Source organism: Oncorhynchus gorbuscha, linkage group LG25, assembly GCF_021184085.1.
Source record: "Oncorhynchus gorbuscha isolate QuinsamMale2020 ecotype Even-year linkage group LG25, OgorEven_v1.0, whole genome shotgun sequence".
Classification (NCBI taxonomy): Eukaryota; Metazoa; Chordata; class Actinopteri; order Salmoniformes; family Salmonidae; genus Oncorhynchus; species Oncorhynchus gorbuscha.
In genome coordinates this window covers 27555246-27573646 of record NC_060197.1, presented here as the reverse complement: position 1 = coordinate 27573646, position 18401 = coordinate 27555246, and the positions used below count along the sequence as shown (strand labels likewise).

The following is an 18401-nucleotide window of genomic DNA, read 5'->3' as shown; positions in this document are numbered from 1 at the left end:
ATACTGTATAGACCTTGAACACTGCTAATCAGTAACTCAGAATAATGATACTAATTTTGGTCTTGATTGTGGGAAGGTTGCATTCAACCGAGAAAATGATAAGAAATGATAAGAAAGTACACTGTTTGTAGCAGTTGAAACAATAACAAATAATTATCCCCGCCCCTGTTTTGTTCAAAACCTTAGGGAAATGAAACCACTCTCAAATTCATACAGTAGACAGAGCTATGGATGCAAGGATCAACCATCCATGATATCAAAATTAGAGTTTTAACCATGTTTTGAGGCTATATAGTGTTTACATTTACTTTGTTTACAAAAGCGTATATTTTGGTTTCTGATGGGGTATGAAAGTTGCACTAAGCTCATGAGGCATTTATACCCTCATTTTTTGAATTTATTAGTCCAAATATGTATGTAGCAACTGGCACATAGACAGGTCTGTAATATCATTTTGGCTTCTGTACAGTATGCAAGTGTTGGTTATTGTTGTTGTTGTTGTGTTTATGTACCATTCCCAGGTGGGCGTCTGAGTGTGTCCACCACCCACACACCCGGCTCTCTCTTCCCTGTGGGAGAGACGGTGGTGAGCTACACAGCTGCCGACCAGGCAGGCAACAATCGCACCTGTGACCTCACCATCACTGTACAAGGTAACAGGAAGTAGAGTTTACTAGAGTTCACTGGATTACTGTATTCTGTCTCTCTGCTGTATTCTGGACTTCTTGAGGGAATTAAAAGGGATATTTAAATAATCGTGTTTTTATGTCACATGAATGTTGTTACACAGTGTTTAATTTGGAGATTAGGGATAGATCTCAAATCACTTGTTTGGTACTGTACTGCTCCTTTGCTATCCACAGTTCTTCCTTACTTCTTCTTGTCCCACATTACTCATCAATGTAGAGACAGGGTGCCCATGCAACAAATAGAAGTTTATTCTTGCTTTTTAAAATTGTATTGAATATAATTAAGCCAGCCCCATAACTATACTACCCATAAAACCCTGTGTGTCTTTCTTATGTCCCAGGGTCTACTTGTGAGCAACCATTTGCGCCAGTGAACGGGGGGTTCGCCTGTTCTGATGAAGAGGACGGGGTTAACTGTACTCTGTACTGTAACGCTGGATACAGCTTCACACGGCAGACTGTCCACAGCTACTTCTGTGCCAACAACGGAGTGTGGGAGCCGCCACACTCACCCGATAGACCCGACTGCTCCTGTGAGTGACCTTAGTCATAGGTGCATCCCAAATGGAACCCTATTCACTATATACAGTAGTGTACTACTTTGGGCTCTGGTCTTTGGGCTCTTGTCTCTGGCCTTTGTGCTCTGGTCTTTGGGCTCTGGCCTTTGTGCTCTGGTCTTTGTGCTCTGGTCTTTGGGCTCTGGTCTTTGGGCTCTGGTCTTTGTGCTCTGGTCTTTGGGCTCTGGCCTTTGTGCTCTGGTCTTTGTGCTCTGGTCTTTGGGCTCTGGTCTTTGGGCTCTGGTCTTTGTGCTCTGGTCTTTGGGCTCTGGTCTTTGGGCTCTGGTCTTTGGGCTCTGGTCTTTGGGCTCTGGTCTTTGGGCTCTGGTCTCTGGTCTTTGGGCTCTGGTCTTTGGGTTCTGGTCTTTGGGCTCTTGTCTCTGGTCTTTGTGCTCTGGTCTTTGTGCTCTGGTCTTTGTGCTCTGGTCTTTGTGCTCTGGTCTTTGGGCTCTGGTCTTTGGGCTCTGGTCTTTGGGCTCTGGTCTTTGGGCTCTGGTCTTTGGGCTCTGGTCTATGGGCTCTGGTCTTTGGGCTCTGGTCTTTGGGCTCTGGTCTTTGTCCTCTGGTCTTTGTCCTCTGGTCTTTGGGCTCTGGTCTTTGGGCTCTGGGTATGGGTATGGGTTCCATTTGGGATACAGAGATTTCATCCATTTTCTTTTCATATGTTGTCCCATCTTCTCTTTTCTCCTCTTATGTTACAGTTACAGTATTATGTGTGCATACAGACTACACATGATTGAAATTCTGACTGTGTGTGTGTGTGTGTGTGTGTGTGTGTGTGTGTGTGTGTGTGTGTGTGTGTGTGTGTGTGTGTGTGTGTGTGTGTGTGTGTGTGTGTGTGTGTGTGTGTGTGTGTGTGTGTGTGTGTGCGTGCGCGTGTCCTGTCCGTACTCTCAGTGAACCGTATTGCCAACCACGGCTTCAAGCCCTTTGAGATGCTGTTCGAAGCCTCTCGCTGTGATGACCTGGATCTGGTCAAGTTCTTCACTGGGGAGTTCAACACTAAACTAGGAGACATGGTGAGAACACAGGAGTACACACACACACACACACACACGCACACACGCACACACACACGCACACGCACACACACACACACACGCACACGCACACGCACACGCACACACACACACACACACACGCACACGCACACACACGCACTCGCACACGCACACGCACACACACACACACACACTCGCACACGCACACACTGTATATGTTTCATTTCTCTCGCAATTGTATCCATAGCTCCCGACCATCTGCAGTCGCGATGATGTTGCCTGCAAGTTAGAGGTGATATCCCAAGGCCACTGTCTGGAGTACAACTACGACTATGAGAATGGATTCGCCATCGGTAAGAGCTTCATATGCTATTGGACCAGGAGTTTTCCCTGACCACCTAACCACGTGATCATGTGACCGTGTTATAGGCTTCTTCCCTGGTTAGTTCTGTAAAAAGGAATTGTCCCAACTATAAGAATGTACTGTACAAGCAGTAGGGCCTTGAGATGTATGTACAGTATTTCCTAACCATTGCTCTTCATAACCCCCTCTCCCTCCCCTCTCCTCTCCCTCCCCTCCCCTTCCCTCTCCTCTACCTCTCCTTCCCTCTCCTCTACCTCTCCTTCCCTCTCCCCCACCCTTCCCTCTCCTCCCCCCTTCCCTCTCCTCTCCCTCCCCTTCCCTCTCCTCTCCTCTCCCTCCCCTCCCCCTCCCTCCCTCTCCTCTCCTCTCCCTCTCCTCTCCTCTCCCTCCCCTTCCCTCCCTCTCCTCTCCCTCCCCTTCCCTCTCCTCTCCCTCTCCTTCCCTCTCCTTCCCTCTCCTCTCCCTCCCCTTCCCTCTCCCTCCCCTTCCCTTCCCTCTCCTCTCCCTCCCCTCTCCCGCCCCTCTCCATCTCCCTCTCCTTCTCCAAGGCCCAGGAGGATGGAGCAGTAACTTGGGACCCCAGAGCGGTCAGGACTATGCCTACTTCGACTCGGGCTCCACTACGGACAGCCCACGAACCCCCAAGCAGCAGGGTGGTAGTGCCAGGACGGGAGCCTCCCACTACCGCAGCAAAAGGCACCGTAAGATCACCACCAGAGACCACAAGATACAGATATTCTTCAACATCACAGGTAGGCTGGTGGCACGGTCAACATAAACAAAATGAACTTGTGCACTTGAATCTGTTTGTGTTGTTATTTTGAGTCCCGTCCTTTGAGCCGAGTCCATTTTCCCAGCAAGCATCCCGCAGCCCTCGTCCCGGAACGACTCAGTGGAGGTAGCCAATCAGAAGCGCCTGCTGCGGATCCTGGAGCAGCTGACCAATCGCTTGAAGCGGACGCTGGCCAAGCAGCCGCTGTCATCCTATCACGTGTCGTCTGAGATGATCGTGGTGGCTGACCCCAAGTCCCTGGAGAGCAAGAGGGCCTCTCTGTTCTGTCGACCTGGGTCTGTACTGAAGGGGAGGATGTGTGGTGAGTAGTGGGCCGTGGGATACACACCGTGCAGTATGTCTACGCAGTATGGTCACCAGGTTCACAGTGTACAAATGAACAAATGAATAATGGATGGATGAATGAAGGTTTGGCTTTACACTGTCCTATGTGTTGCTGGATATCCCAGTCCAGTGTCCGGTAGGGACCTACTAACTATTCTCTGGTTGTGTGTGGTTATATGTGGTAATGTGTTAATATGTGTGGTTATAATGTGTGTTGTTGTGTGTTCTAGTCCAGTGTCCAGTGGGGACCTACTACTCCCTGGAGTACGCAGAGTGTGAGAGTTGCTGGCTGGGTTCCTACCAGGATCAGGAGGGTCAGATGGAGTGTAAGACCTGTCCCGATGGATCCTCCACTGCCTACCTCCACGCACGCAACCAGGACGAGTGCAAAGGTAAAACACTATCCCCTGGACAAGGTTAAACACACGGACGAGGTTAAACACACGGACGAGGTTAAACACGCGGACGAGGTTAAACACGCGGACGAGGTTAAACACGCGGACGAGGTTAAACACGCGGACGAGGTTAAACACGCGGACGAGGTTAAACACGCGGATGAGGTTAAACACACGGACGAGGTTAAACACACGGACGAGGTTAAACACACGGACGAGGTTAAACACACGGACGAGGTTAAACACACGGACGAGGTTAAACACACGGACGAGGTTAAACACCCGGACGAGGTTAAACCCAAGGATGAGGTTAAACACCCGGACGATGTTAAACACCCATACGAGGTTAAACACGCGGACGAGGTTAAACACGCGGACAAGGTTAAACACACGGACGAGGTTAAACACACGGACGAGGTTAAACACACGGACAATGTTAAACACCCGGATGAGGTTAAACACACAGACAAGGTTAAACACACGGACAAGGTTAAACACACGGACAAGGTTAAACACCCGGACAAGGTTAAACACACGGACAAGGTACTCAGGTGGACTCATACATTGGTAATACTGTACATAGGGCCACGTGAACTGACCAGAAAAACTCTGGGTCCCGGTAACTAGTTGGATCTGAACCGGAAAACTCCTGGTCCCAGTAACGAGCTGGACCTGACCAGGACAACCCCTGGTCCCAGTGACTAGTTGGATCTGACCAGAAAAACTCTGGGCCCTAGTAACTAGTTGGCTCTGCCCAGTAAAATTCTGGGTCCCCATAACTAGTTTTCTCTGACCAAGAAAACTCCTGGTCCCAGTAACTAGCTGGATCTGACCAGGAAAACTCCTGGTCCTAAAATACTGTATCGTCAACTCTACTCCTCGTGAATGTAATAACACCAGGTGGTGTTACTCCTAAATAATATTGAAGGTTATAAACTCAATAAAACTCATTATTAGTGTATGTTATATTGTATGTGTTTCCATGGGTGTGTTTCAGAGCAGTGCAGGCCTGGAGGTTACTCTGTCAACGGGCTGGAGACGTGTGAGTCGTGCCCACTGGGGCACTACCAGCCTGGGTTGGGGTCCAGAGAGTGTCTGGTCTGTCCGGATGAGACCTCCACCGTCACCAGCGGGGCAAGGGAGATGGCTGAGTGTGGAGGTGAGCGAGAGGGAGGGAGGGAGGGAGGGAAGAGAGAGAGGGAGGGGAGAGAGAGAGGGAGGGAGGGAGGGAAGGACGGAGTAATGTAGGGAGGGAGGAGAGAGAGAGAGGGAGGGAGGGGGAAGTAGGGAAGGAGTGATGTAGGGAGGGAGGAGAGAGAGAGAGGGAGGGAAGGGGAAGTAGGGAAGGAGTGATGTAGGGAGGGAGGAGAGAAAGAGGGAGGGGTGGAAGGAGTGATGTAGGGAGGGAGGAGAGAGAGAGAGGGAGGGAGGGGGAAGTAGGGAAGGAGTGATGTAGGGAGGGAGGAGAGAAAGAGGGAGGGGTGGAAGGAGTGATGTAGGGAGGGAGGAGAGAAAGCGAGAAAGCGAGGGAGGGAGGGAGGGAGGGAGGGAGGGAGGGAGGGGGAGGGAGGGAGGGAGGGAGGGAGGGAGGGAGGGAGGGAGGGAGGGAGGGAGGGAGGGTGAGTCAGAGGGGAGGGGAAACACAGACATGACTGCATTTACATTCAGACTGAACTCACCGACCTAGCATAAAAATGTGATTACTGTGCTTACTTCCATACTTTCATTAGTGACACTAGCCCTCCCTCCCTCTCGTTCCAGTTCCATGTTTGGCAGGTCATTTCTCTCGCACAGGGCTGGTCCCCTGCTACCCCTGTCCCAGAGACTACTACCAGCCAGACCACGGCCGCTCCTATTGCCTCTCCTGCCCATTCTACGGCACCACCACAGTCACCGGGGCCACCGCCATACAGCATTGCTCCAGTGAGTTACTGTTACACTACACTGCCTAAGTCTCAAATCCCACAATATTCCCCATATAGTGCACAAAATCACACACTATTCCCTATGTAGTGCACAAAATCACACACTATTCCCTATGTAGTGCACAAAATCACACACTATTCCCTATGTAGTGCATTAAATCACACCCTGTTTCTTATATATGCAGCCAAATAATTTCCAATAAAGTATGAACTGAACTATAGTGTACTTCATGACACCCTGTTTCCCTATAGTGTTCCCCCATAGGACTACTGACACATGGCTTTGGTCAAAATGACACTGGATGGGTACCAGGGTATAATTTAAGACCATAGACATACATCATTGTTTGAGACTGAGCCACTGAATGGAAAAGGGTTTGCAAAAAGGATCAGGGAAGAATGGAAATGATTTCGTCATGTGACTACTGAATGGAAATAACCGAGGAATTAAAAGCCTTAAGGGTGCGAACAAACGGTGGCTGGTAGATGTGGCCAACCAGACTAAATGAGCTTTGTTAGTGTCTGCCAGTTTGGTGGCGACTGTAAACTCTCTCTCTCCTTTCTTCTCTGATTCTCTATCTTTCTTTTTTTCTCTCTCTTTCTTTCTATCTTTCTTTTTTTTCTCTCTCTCTCTTTCTTTCTGTCTCTGTCTGTCTGTCTGTCTGTCTGTCTGTCTGTCTGTCTGTCTGTCTGTCTGTCTGTCTGTCTGTCTGTCTGTCTGTCTGTCTGTCTGTCTGTCTGTCTGTCTGTCTGTCTGTCTGTCTGTCTCTCTCTCTCTCTCTCTCTCCCCTCCACCTTTCCTTCCTCCCTTCCTTTTCCCCCTTCATCCCTCCTTTCTTCCCTCCCTCCCCCTCTTCTTTCACTCCCTCTCACTCTCTCTCCCTCCCTCTCTCCCTCCATCTCTCCATCAGGTTTTGGCTCTAGTTTCCTGCCTAAGGAGGAGAGTGTGACATCAGCCCCAGAGGTGGTGGTTTCACAGGGCTATCAGGCTAGTAGCCAGGTGAGACTGACTGACCCATGTCCTCAAGAGACTCCTTAAAGGGTTTACAGCAGATAGGTTGACTTGACTGCACTATGGTTATGAGTTATGATCTGACCTGAGTTTCAAATACTTGAAATACTTTCTGTGCCTGTTTGGCTGCGTTTACACAGGCAGCCCAAATCGGATCTTTCTGCCCAATCATTGGCAAGAGATCTGATCAGATTGGTCAAAATGCAGTGGCAGCCTTTGAGCTTGCCTTAATAAACCAACGGAAAGGACCCTAAACTGAAAACCCCACCCACCTGTTGCACTCCAGGCAGACTCAAGCAAATGCTCAAAGTATTTCATTATGTTTCTTCAAGTATTTGAACCCAGGTCGGGGTCATGGTTATTGACTATGGAGTGTACGAATACATTTCTCTCCTAGTCCTGAAATTCTCACACTCCATATTCATAAACATGGCTCCGAACCACAACACTGTTCCTCTCCCCAGGTCTTCCATGAGTGTTTCTTGAACCCCTGTCAGAACAGGGGGACGTGTGAGGAGGTGGGGGCGGGTTACATCTGCACCTGTCTACCTGGTTTCACAGGTAAACTATACCCATGGATGCATTCGTCATCTATTCAAACTTCTAGTCGCGTGTAGGCTTTCGGTCAAAACGACGTTCGCCAGAGCAATACAAAGTTAGGGCCAAAATGCCAGTTGTCTCCTCATAAGGCTGTGAAAATGTATTTCTACCTGCAGGGGCGAAGTGTGAGAGTGACATAGACGAGTGTGACTCGGCACCGTGTCAGAATGGGGGTCTGTGTAAGGACGGCATGGGAGACTTCCTCTGCCAGTGCAGACCGGGCTTTGTAGGTATGGGGACACCATGAATGTCTTGTACCCAGTTTCCACTCCCTTCCACTTCATTCCCTTTGAATTTTCTTGTCTCTCCTAGACATTTAGTAGCCTGGGTACCCGTCTGTTTTCTGTAGAAACGTCAGTCCTATCAGTCCTTGCCAAACATGACTACGACAGAGGACCTGGCTAAGGCTGGAGCAGACTGTCACCTAGGCATTTAGTGCTGGTCATTTGTAACCGACCTGACGGCGGACTGTCGTTTCTTTTTGCTAATGTCGTTTCTCTGTCCTAGGTTCTCTGTGTGAGGCGGAGGTGAACGAGTGTAGCTCCTCCCCCTGTTTGAATGAAGGAGTGTGTGTGGACGAGGTCAACCAGTACACCTGCAGCTGTGCTGATGGCTTCACAGGTGGGATCCCTCTACCTCTTTACCAGACCCCTTGGGCACGTCAGTTACCTTCATTCATAATGATCAACGGCCACATTTCATGCAACTACAGCAAAGGCAAAACCAGCAAAACCACATTTGTTTGCAACATCAATGAAAAGCCAGCTACAGTTTATGCAGCAAACGTTCAATGCCGACAATGCAATTGAATCCAACAACATGATCTTCTTCTAGGTTCTCATTGTGAGCTGGAGATAGACGAGTGTCAGTCCAGCCCGTGTCGGAACGGGGGTGTGTGTGACGACCTGGAGGGGGGTTACTCCTGCACCTGCCTCCCGGGCTACTCTGGGGACCGCTGTGAGGTCAACGTGGACGAGTGTAACAGCGCCCCCTGTCAGAACGGAGGGACATGTCGGGATGCCGTCAACAACTTCAGGTAATAAAAACCCTTTTGCGGAAGGAGGTCTACGGACCCTCGGGGCTTCCTGGTTGAATAAAGGTTACATGCTGTCAACCAAGTTGACATATCTTACTTCACCTACCAACATACTCATCTGCATGTTGATGTTTTTTTGGATAAACAAATATTTAAATCTAGACAATTTGTTGAGCTTTTAATAGTGAAAGATAGTGAAGGCTTGCGTGCAAGGAACAGCATCTATAATTTTTTTAATCAAATAGGACACATGAGGATGAAATTGGTTAAATATCACGTTTGATGCGCATAATGTATTGCACAGGTATATATGACATACTGGTTGGTCTCTTTCTGTGTCCAGGTGCCAGTGTGTGGAGGGCTACCGGGGCAGGCTGTGTCAGATAGATGTGGATGAGTGTCAAGCTAACCCCTGTATCAACGGGGCCACATGTGTGGACGGACTGGGCTTCTACACCTGCCGCTGCCCTCCTGGGTTCAACGGAACCAGGTGTGAGACAGGTATAGATGCCATGGAGAGAGAGAGAGAGGGAGAGAGAGAGAGGGAGTGAGAGAGAGAGGGAGAGAGAGAGAGAGAGAGAGAGAGAGAGAGAGAGAGAGAGAGAGAGAGAGAGAGAGAGAGAGAGAGAGAGAGAGAGAGAGAGAGAGAGAGAGGGAGAGAGAGAGAGAGTGAGAGAGAGAGTGAGAGAGAGAGAGAGAGAGAGAGAGAGAGAGAGAGAGAGAGAGGATGTGGAGGAGTTTGTGTGTATTGCGATTTTACCACAGTCTCAAAGAAGAACATTTATGGAAGAAAACTTTGGCTGGGTCAGAAATGGATCAATATCAACTTCAAAATCCATTTTCGTAGTCAACCATTTCTCTCTCTCTCACCATTTTTCTCTCCTTCTAACCTTACTGACACAGAAACTGCTCTATTTATTTACTTATAAAACCTTTTTTGTAATAATCTTAATTTCCGACCTTAACATTTTCTCTCCTTCAGAGATGTCAACATCCTTCAACCTGGACTTCGAGGTGTCAGGTATCCATGGTTACGTGATGATGGATGGCATGATGCCGGCACTGACGGAGATCACGTGTACTTTCTGGATGAGGTCTTCGGACACCACCAACTACGGCACGCCCATATCCTACGCCGTGGAGGGAAGTGACAACGCCTTCCTGCTCATAGACTACAATGGGTCAGTGCTGCCACGCACACACACACAGACACATACACACCCACACAGACACACACACAACTTTCCCTTTCCCACAAATGTTACGGCTGTCATAAGACACAAGCCACAGCTATACTATTCTTGTGGTCCTCACAAAACACAATACAAAACAATATTATTTTCTGTATTTTCTCTGCTGCCTCCCCCTGCCTCCACCTCTCTCTCTCTCTCTCTCCCTCCCTTTTCCCCAGGTGGGTCCTGTACGTCAACGGTAAGGAGCGTATCACAGACTGCCCGGCGGTCAACACGGGTCAGTGGCACCACGTCGGCGTGTCATGGCGTAGCTGGGACGGGGACTGGAGGGTCTATATTAACGGCAACCCCTCGGACGGAGGGAAAGGCCTGTCAGTGGGCACCACCATCCCAGGTGTAGTGCTATCCTCAGCCTGCTCATAGCTGTGGTCTTAGTGTCGTAGTGTCATGATGCACCGTATTCATAGTTCCATGCATATAATGTAGTCTCCTACATCCCAAGTGTAGCGCTTGCTCAAAATAAAGTAGCAGTTCATTGCCAATCTATATCTCATCATAGCACCACAGCTAACCATCCCAGGTGTAGTGCTATTTTCAGTAGTGCCTTAGCCTGATCTTGTGTCTGCTTATTGTGTCTTTATGTCCTGGTAGCCTGCTTACAGTTTCTAAGTGGGGCACAGTTTAGCATATCAAAAAGTAGAATGATGCTATTTTGCAGGTCTTAATGAAATAATAGCCGTGAGGTTAGGTTTCCAAGGCACATTTCACAGAACCCGAAGAAAGCAAGAGAGGTGGTTAACCTTTGACCCTTGACCTCTACCCTCCAGGTGGAGGGGCATTGGTTCTGGGCCAGGACCAGGACCAGAGGGGCGAGGGCTTCAACCCCGTGGAGTCCTTCGTCGGGTCCCTCAGCCAGCTCCACATCTGGGACCGGGTTCTCGACCCACAGCAAGTAAATACCACTGATGCACAAATCCAACAGTCCTAGCTACTGCTCTACAACCTGAACTACAGACTCACATATTAGAACTGTAGCTAGTATATCACTATCTAAACATAACGACCAGCTTAGTTAGTAAGTCTGTTTCTGCTTTAGAACAACTTGTTTTTCATTGCCACGCTAACCATGTTGGACACACAAAATAGTAGTCTCAAGCAGAAGAAGGTTGTTGTCCAGGCTACATAACTAACTACAGTACATAAACTAGCATCTCTGGGTGGCAAATGTTTGAAATGTCTGTGTAACATATATAACAAACTTCTGTCGCATAAAGTGACTTCCATATTTCTCTGGGTCCATAGATCAAAATACTAGCCAACACCTGCCCGGGGAACAACATCAGAGGCAACGTCCTGGCGTGGCCGGACTTCCTCAATGGATTGGTGGGGAGAGTCAAGACCAACCCCGACTGCATATTCTGTGCTGGTGAGGGACAGATCTAGGATCAGCTTACTCTGGCAAACACGTGTCTAGCGGAAACGTTAACCCTCTCCGTTCTCCTCCTCAATTGCGTTTGTTTGTGTGTCAGACTGCCCCCTGCTAGAGAACGCTGTGCCTCACCTGCGGGCGTCCAGTCCAGCTGTCAGTCCCGGCTCTCAGACGCAGCTGTTCTGTGATCCCGGCTTCTACCTGGTGGGGGAGCCGCTGCTTCAGTGTCAGAACAAGGGAGAGTGGAGTCACGCCCTGCCTCGCTGTGAACGTGAGGGACCATTAGTTAGACATACACAGACCCTAACACTATATTCACACATACATGCATCCATGCACCTCGACACACGCGCGCGCATGCGTGCGTACATGCACTCACGCAGGCAAGCACACACGCGCATACACACACACAGACAGAAGCATTAGAACGCAGAGTTTGCATTTGAGTCAGCTGAATACATACATAAGCATGACCTCAGTAGTAGAGGATGGATAACCATCAGAAAGCATTCACACACCAAAACCATTGAGCCTATCCGCCAATTATTTAAATTCATATTTCAATGGCAACATGGGCAAACTCAGACATGAAATGGCGAACAACAAACGGTGAGCTATCATATTAATGTATAAAATGCCCAATAATGAAAGAAAAACATTGTCATTTGGAATTCTATGAAGTTAGTGTCAAAGAGGCTGACAAATGATTGTTGTCCATCGATAATGAGAAACCACCTGGTGTTGACAAATGAGATAGGAAGCTACTGAGGATGGTAGCAGACTATATTGCCATTCCTGTTTGTCATATCTTTCATCTGAGCCTCGGCAAAATTGTTTGTCCTCAGACCTGGAGGGTTTACCGAGAATGGTAAAGCACCTTTTACTGGTTCTAACAGCCGACCAATCAGCTTGCTGCCGGCTCTTAGCAAACCGTTGGGGGGGGGGAAATGGTGTTTGACCAGATACAATGTTTTTTTTTCTTTGAACAATGTAACACCAGACTTTCAGCATTCTTATAGAGAAGGGCACTCAACACGCACTGTGCTGACACAAATAACGGATGATTGGCTAAAAGAAATTGATGGTAAGAAGATTGCGGGAGCTGTATTGTTAGACCGTAGTGCAGCCTTTGATGTTATTGACCATAATAGGTTAGTGGAAAAAATGTATATGTTGTGGCTTTACATCTTCTACCATATCATGGGCTGAGAGATACTGTATCTGTCCATAGACGCTAAACAAAGAGTTGCAGTCCGTTTTGGAATGGGTGGCTAGTAATAAGCTAGTCCTGAACATCTCTAAAACTAAGAGCATCGTATTTGGCACAAATCAATCCCTGAGTTCGAGACGTCAGCTGAATCTGGTAAAGAATGGTGTGTCTGTTGAGCAAGTAGAGGAAATGAATATTCTTGGTGTCACCTTAGACAATAAAGGATCATGGCCAAAGCATGTTGATTCAATTATTGTAAAGATGTGGAGAGGTCTGTTTGTGATAAAGAGATGCTCAGCTTTCTTTACACCATAATCGACCAAACAAGTCCTGCAGGCTCTAGTTTTGATCTATTCTTGACTACTGCCCGGTGATATAGTAAAGTGTTGCAAAGAAAGACCTAGAGAATCTGCAGCTGGCCCAGAACAGCACATCTTTCCCTTCAATGTACACAGACGGCTAATGTCAACCGTGTGCATGTCGGTCTCTCTTAGCTCAAAGTAGAAGAGATTGACTGCATGAATTGTTTTTTTTGTTGTTGGTGGGAAATATTAACGTGTTTAAAATGTCCAAATTGTCTGTATAATCAACCTACATATCGCTCTGACAGACATACTTACCCCACCAGACATGCCACCAGGGGTCTCTTCACAGTCCCCAGGTCCAGAACAAATTCTAGAAAGCTTACAGTATTATATAGAGCCATGATTGCATGGAACTCCCTTCCATTTCATATAGCAGCAGTGAACAGCAAATCTTGTTTCAAAAAATACAAAATAAAGCAACACCTCACGGCGCAATGCCTCTGACATGTATGTGTAACTGATAGATGCACGCGCACACACACACACACACACACACACACACACACACACACACACACACACACACACACACACACACACACACACACACACACACACACACACACACACACACACACACACACACACACACACACACACACACACACACACACATTATTACTCTTTAGTTCTATTGTTTGTTTTTATGTTTTTATTTGTGTTCATTTGTGTGTCTTTAGTTGTGGTTGTTTTTATTTGATATATATGTGTCTGTAATGTCTATGTTCATGTTTTAAATGTATGTAAACTGTAAAGTCTCTTTGTCTGTAATGTCTTTCTCGTTATGTGTCGGACCCCAGGAAGACTTGCTGTCGCCATTGGCGTCGGCTAATGGGGATCCTAATAAAAATCATAAAATCATGACCTGTGTACTGTCTATCTATAGGAGTGACATATGGGTTAATACCTACCATCTTCGTTATCGTAACCATAGTAGATACATAGCCATTGAACACATTCACAAAACCTAACCTGTGTATATTTACCTGTTTACCTGCATAGGAGTGACGTGTGGTCCCCCTCGGCCCCTGGAGCATGGTCTATTCCAGGGTTCCGACTACCACGCAGGCAGCACTGTGGTGTACCAGTGTAACCCTGGCTTCTACCTGCTGGGGGATGCCAAGGTTCTCTGTACCAACAGTGGGAAGTGGGGAGGAAACCCACCAGCCTGCCTGGGTAAGACTGAAACTCAGACACTGGATGAATATGCATGATGAACTGTCTCAATTCGTTAGCCTCAATTTGTCGGAGCATGGACTCCACAAGGTGTCGAAAGAGTTCCACAGGGATGCTGACCCGTGTTGACTCCAACGCTTCCCACGGTTGTGTCAAGTTGACTGGCTGTCTTTTTGGGTGGTGGACCATTCTTGATACACACAGGAAACTGTTGAGTGTGAAAAACCCAGCAGCGTTACAGTTCTTGACATACTCAAACCGTTGCACGTGGCACCTGCTACCATACCCCGTTCATAGGCACTGAAATCTTTTGTCTTGCCCATTCACCCTCCATGTCTCAGTTGTCTCAAGGCTTAAAAATGCGTCTTTAACCTGTGTTCGACCCCTTCATCTACACTGATTGAAGTGGATATAACAAGTGACCTCTATAAGGGTTCATAGCTTTCACCTGGATTCACCTGGTCAGTGTACACCACCGTTCAAAAGTTTGGGGTTCCTTTAAAAATGTCCTTGTTTTGATAGAAAAGCAAATGTGTTGTCCATTAAAATAACATCAAATTAATCAGAAATACAGTGTAGTCATTATTAATGTTGTGAATTACTATTGTATCTGGAAACAGCAGATTTGAATGGAATATCTACATAGGCGTAGAGGCCCATTATTAGCATCCATCACTCCTGTGTTCCAATGGCATGTTATGTTAGCTAATCCAAGTGTATCATTTTAAAAGGCCAATTGATCATTAGAAAACCCTTTTGCAATTCTGTTAGCACAGTTGAAAACTGTTGTCCTGATTAAAGAAGCAATAAAACTGACCTTCTTTAGACTAGTTGAGTATCTGGAGCATCAGCATTTGTGGGTCGGATTACAGGCTCAAAATGGCTAGAAATAAATAACTTTCTTCTGAAACTCGTCAGTCTATTCTTGTTCTGAGAAATGAAGGCCATTCCATGCGAGAAAGTGCTAAAAAACTGAAGATCTCGTACAACTCTGTGTACTACTCCCTTCACAGAACAAAGCAAACTGGCTCTATCCAGAATAGAAAGAGGAGTGGGAGGCCCCGGTGCACAACTAAGCAAGAGGACAAGTACATTAGAGTGTCTAGTTTGAGAAACAGATGCCTCACAAGTCAACAACTGGCAGCTTCATTAAATAGTACCCGCAAAACACCAGTCTCAGCGTCAACATTGAAAAGGCGTCTCCGGGATGCTGGCCTTCTAGGCAGAGTTGCAAAGAAAAAGCCATATCTCAGACTGGCCAATAAGAATAAAAGATTAAGATGGGCAAAAGAACACAGACACTGGACAGAGGAACTCTGCCTAGAAGGGCATCATCCCTGAAGAGCCTCTTCACTGTTGATGTTGAGACTGGTGTTTTGCGGGTACTATTTAATGATGCTGCCAGTTGAGGACTTATGAGGCGTATGTTTCTCCAACTAGGCGCTCTAATGTACTTGTAGATATTAAAATGTATTTTTATGTATCTGCCATTCCCAGCTACAATGGTCATTAACAATGTCTACACTGTATTTCTGATCAAGTTGATGTTATTTTAATGGACAAAATAATTTGCTTTTCTTTAAAAAACAAGGACATTTCTAAGTGGCCCCAAACTTTGTAATAGTAGTGTATGTCATGGAAAGATTTTCCTAATGTTTTGTATAACTACCGTATTTAGTGTATGTCAATAAATACATGTTTTCAACCACTGCAGTGTGTAATGATGCTATGTGTCCATACAGATGTGGATGAGTGTGCTTTGGGCTCAGACTGCGATGAACACGCCAGCTGTCAGAACACAGACGGCTCTTATACCTGCACCTGTATCCACCCCTACACCGGAGATGGGAAGAACTGCACAGGTAACACACACACAAACACACACACACGTACTGTAGCATACTGCAGGCCCGGACCATACCACTTGAGCCCAAGGTTTCCCCCTGTCAGGTCCTGTGGTCAGGAAAATCTCAGGGCCTCAGCAATGACACTTCTTAGTTATACCACAAGCTACAAAACCCCTTATCAATGTATAGCAATGCCTCTCATGCCTTATCATCAAACAACTAGAGTTTACCAAAATGTTTGAATTCATGAATATCTTTTGGCGCTTCAAGGTGCAGTATGTAGCTACAGTACCAAACCTTTGTAGTTTTTTTTCTCTGTATTTATGTTATCAATCTAGAGCCAGTAAAGTGTGAGAACCCGGGGGCACCAGAGTTCGGTTACCGGGATGGCAGTAACTTCTTGATGGGAAGTGAGGTTATGTTCAGCTGCAAGGAGGGTTACGAACTGATTGGCTCATCGCATGTCCAATGCCTGGAGACAGGAAGCTGGAATGGTGTTTTTCCATATTGTAGAGGTACAGAAAACATCAACATACAGTATCAGTCAACAGTTTGGACACACCTACTCATTCAAGGGTTTTTCTGTATTTTTCTGTATTTTTTTACTATTTTCTACATTGTACAATAATAGTGAAGACATCAAAACTATGAAATAACACATATGGAATCATGTAGTAACCAAAAAAGTGTTAAACACATCAAAATATATGTTATGTTTTAAATTCTCTTGGCATTCTCTCAACGAGCTTCACCCAGAATGATTTCCCACATATGTTCCCACATATGCTGAGCACTTGTTGGCTGTTTTTCCTTCACAAACCATCTCAATAGGGTTGAGGTCAGGTGATTGTGGAGGCCAGGTCATCTGATGCAGCACTCTACTTATTGGTCAAATAGCCCTTACACAGTCTGGAGGTGTGCTGGGTCATTGTCCTGTTGAAAAACAAAGGATAGTCCCACTAAGCGCAAACCAAATGTGTTGGCGTATCGCTGAAGAATGTTGTGTTAGCCATACTGGTTAAGTGTGCCTTGAATTCTAAATCAATCACAGACAGTGTTACCAGCAAAGCACCCCCACACCATCACAGCTCCTCCTCTATGCTTCACGTGGGAACCACCAATGTAGTGATCACCGATTCACCTACTCTGCATCTCTTTTTGGTTGAAACCAAAAATCTCAAATATGGACTCATCAGACCAAAGGACAGATTTCAAGGGTCTAATGTGCATTGCGCGTGTTTCTTGGCCCAAGCAAGTCTCTTCTTATTATTGGTGTCCTTTAGTAGTGGTTTCTTTGCAGCAATTCGACCATGAAGGCGTGATTCATGCAGTCTCCTCTGAACAGTTGATGCTGAGATGTGTCTGTTACTTGGAACTCTATGAAGCATTTATTTGGGCTGCAATTTCTGAGGCTGGTAAACTCTAATGAACTTATCCTCTGCGGCAGAGGTAACTCTGGGTCAAAGTTATGACATTTTCTGGACTAACTGATGTAATGATGGACTGTTGTTTCTCTTTGCTTTTCTCTTTGAGCTGTTCTTGCCATAATATGGACTTGGAAGGGTTATCTTCTGTACCAAACCTACCTCAATACAACATTATGTACAGTATGATAATGTATCCAGAAATACCCAGTTTCATGACAGTCCATTTCCATTTGAGTAATCTAACACTACCCTCATATCCAGAGGGTACAGCCACCGCATTCAATGAGGTACTTAGTCAACAACATTATAAATAACACAATTATCCTGATTATGCCCATCGATCCTTTGTTTAATCTCAGATCTCCCTCTGAACCGGGCCACTGGATCTAACCCTAACCCACACTGTTTCTGGGCCTAACCCTAACCCACACTGTTTCTAGGCCTAACCCTAACTCACACTGTCTCTGGGTCACATAGTCTTGTGAAAGCCAGGGGAACCAGATCGGTATAGGACAAGTCTGGTCTGGCCTGCCTGGTCACACCACATAGGCACTGGGTACCATGGATATTATACAGAGAACCAGGGTTTCAGTACCAGGATGTTATACTGGACCTGTGTGTCCTCTGATTCCAACAGGTGGGAAATATGACATACTGTATATAAGTTGTTTGTCAAAAAGTAATCAACCGTTTCTTAGACCCCATTGAAATATGAGGAAACTGGCAGGTGAACTGAAGTCTTGGTTGAAAGTTTCATAACCTAATAGGACATTATACTATAGAACAACATAACATGATGAAACATTATTTACAGAAGAACTTTCATAAAAGCAGTTTATTTTTGTAAATGGACCATTCCTAGAACTGATCAGCCCCCGCGGTCTTGTCTTGTTCCCCAGCCCTCTCCTGTGGACGGCCCTCTGTCCCAGAGAACGCTGTGATGATGGGGACCAACTTCACGTTTGGAAGCAAGGTGACTTTCAGGTACCACCGTCAGCCGTTTAGCTGAAACAACAATACGGATGTGCTGTTGCGTTGAGATGATGCTGCCGTAATAT

The 18401-nt window shown here is 46.7% G+C and overlaps 1 protein-coding gene across 4 annotated transcripts in view; it reads left to right on the top strand.

The window, feature by feature from the left end:
* Positions 1-18401, top strand: part of LOC124014042 (sushi, von Willebrand factor type A, EGF and pentraxin domain-containing protein 1-like) — a 134953-nt gene that overhangs the window by 89369 nt on the left and 27183 nt on the right. For 3 of the 4 annotated variants that reach the window (XM_046328711.1, XM_046328708.1, XM_046328712.1), the window contains exons 11-34: positions 522-653; positions 1031-1222; positions 2144-2265; positions 2495-2600; positions 3160-3363; positions 3469-3705; positions 3959-4120; positions 5121-5282; positions 5885-6046; positions 6960-7048; positions 7525-7621; positions 7777-7890; positions 8168-8281; positions 8495-8696; positions 9040-9197; positions 9679-9877; positions 10108-10283; positions 10717-10841; positions 11192-11315; positions 11419-11589; positions 13896-14069; positions 15812-15931; positions 16222-16431; positions 18243-18327. In XM_046328711.1, the coding sequence (XP_046184667.1) occupies positions 522-653; positions 1031-1222; positions 2144-2265; positions 2495-2600; positions 3160-3363; positions 3469-3705; positions 3959-4120; positions 5121-5282; positions 5885-6046; positions 6960-7048; positions 7525-7621; positions 7777-7890; positions 8168-8281; positions 8495-8696; positions 9040-9197; positions 9679-9877; positions 10108-10283; positions 10717-10841; positions 11192-11315; positions 11419-11589; positions 13896-14069; positions 15812-15931; positions 16222-16431; positions 18243-18327 (3637 nt within the window). The remainder of the gene's footprint in view (positions 1-521; positions 654-1030; positions 1223-2143; positions 2266-2494; positions 2601-3159; positions 3364-3468; positions 3706-3958; positions 4121-5120; positions 5283-5884; positions 6047-6959; positions 7049-7524; positions 7622-7776; positions 7891-8167; positions 8282-8494; positions 8697-9039; positions 9198-9678; positions 9878-10107; positions 10284-10716; positions 10842-11191; positions 11316-11418; positions 11590-13895; positions 14070-15811; positions 15932-16221; positions 16432-18242; positions 18328-18401) is intronic. The other variant, XM_046328710.1, reaches the window with a different exon arrangement.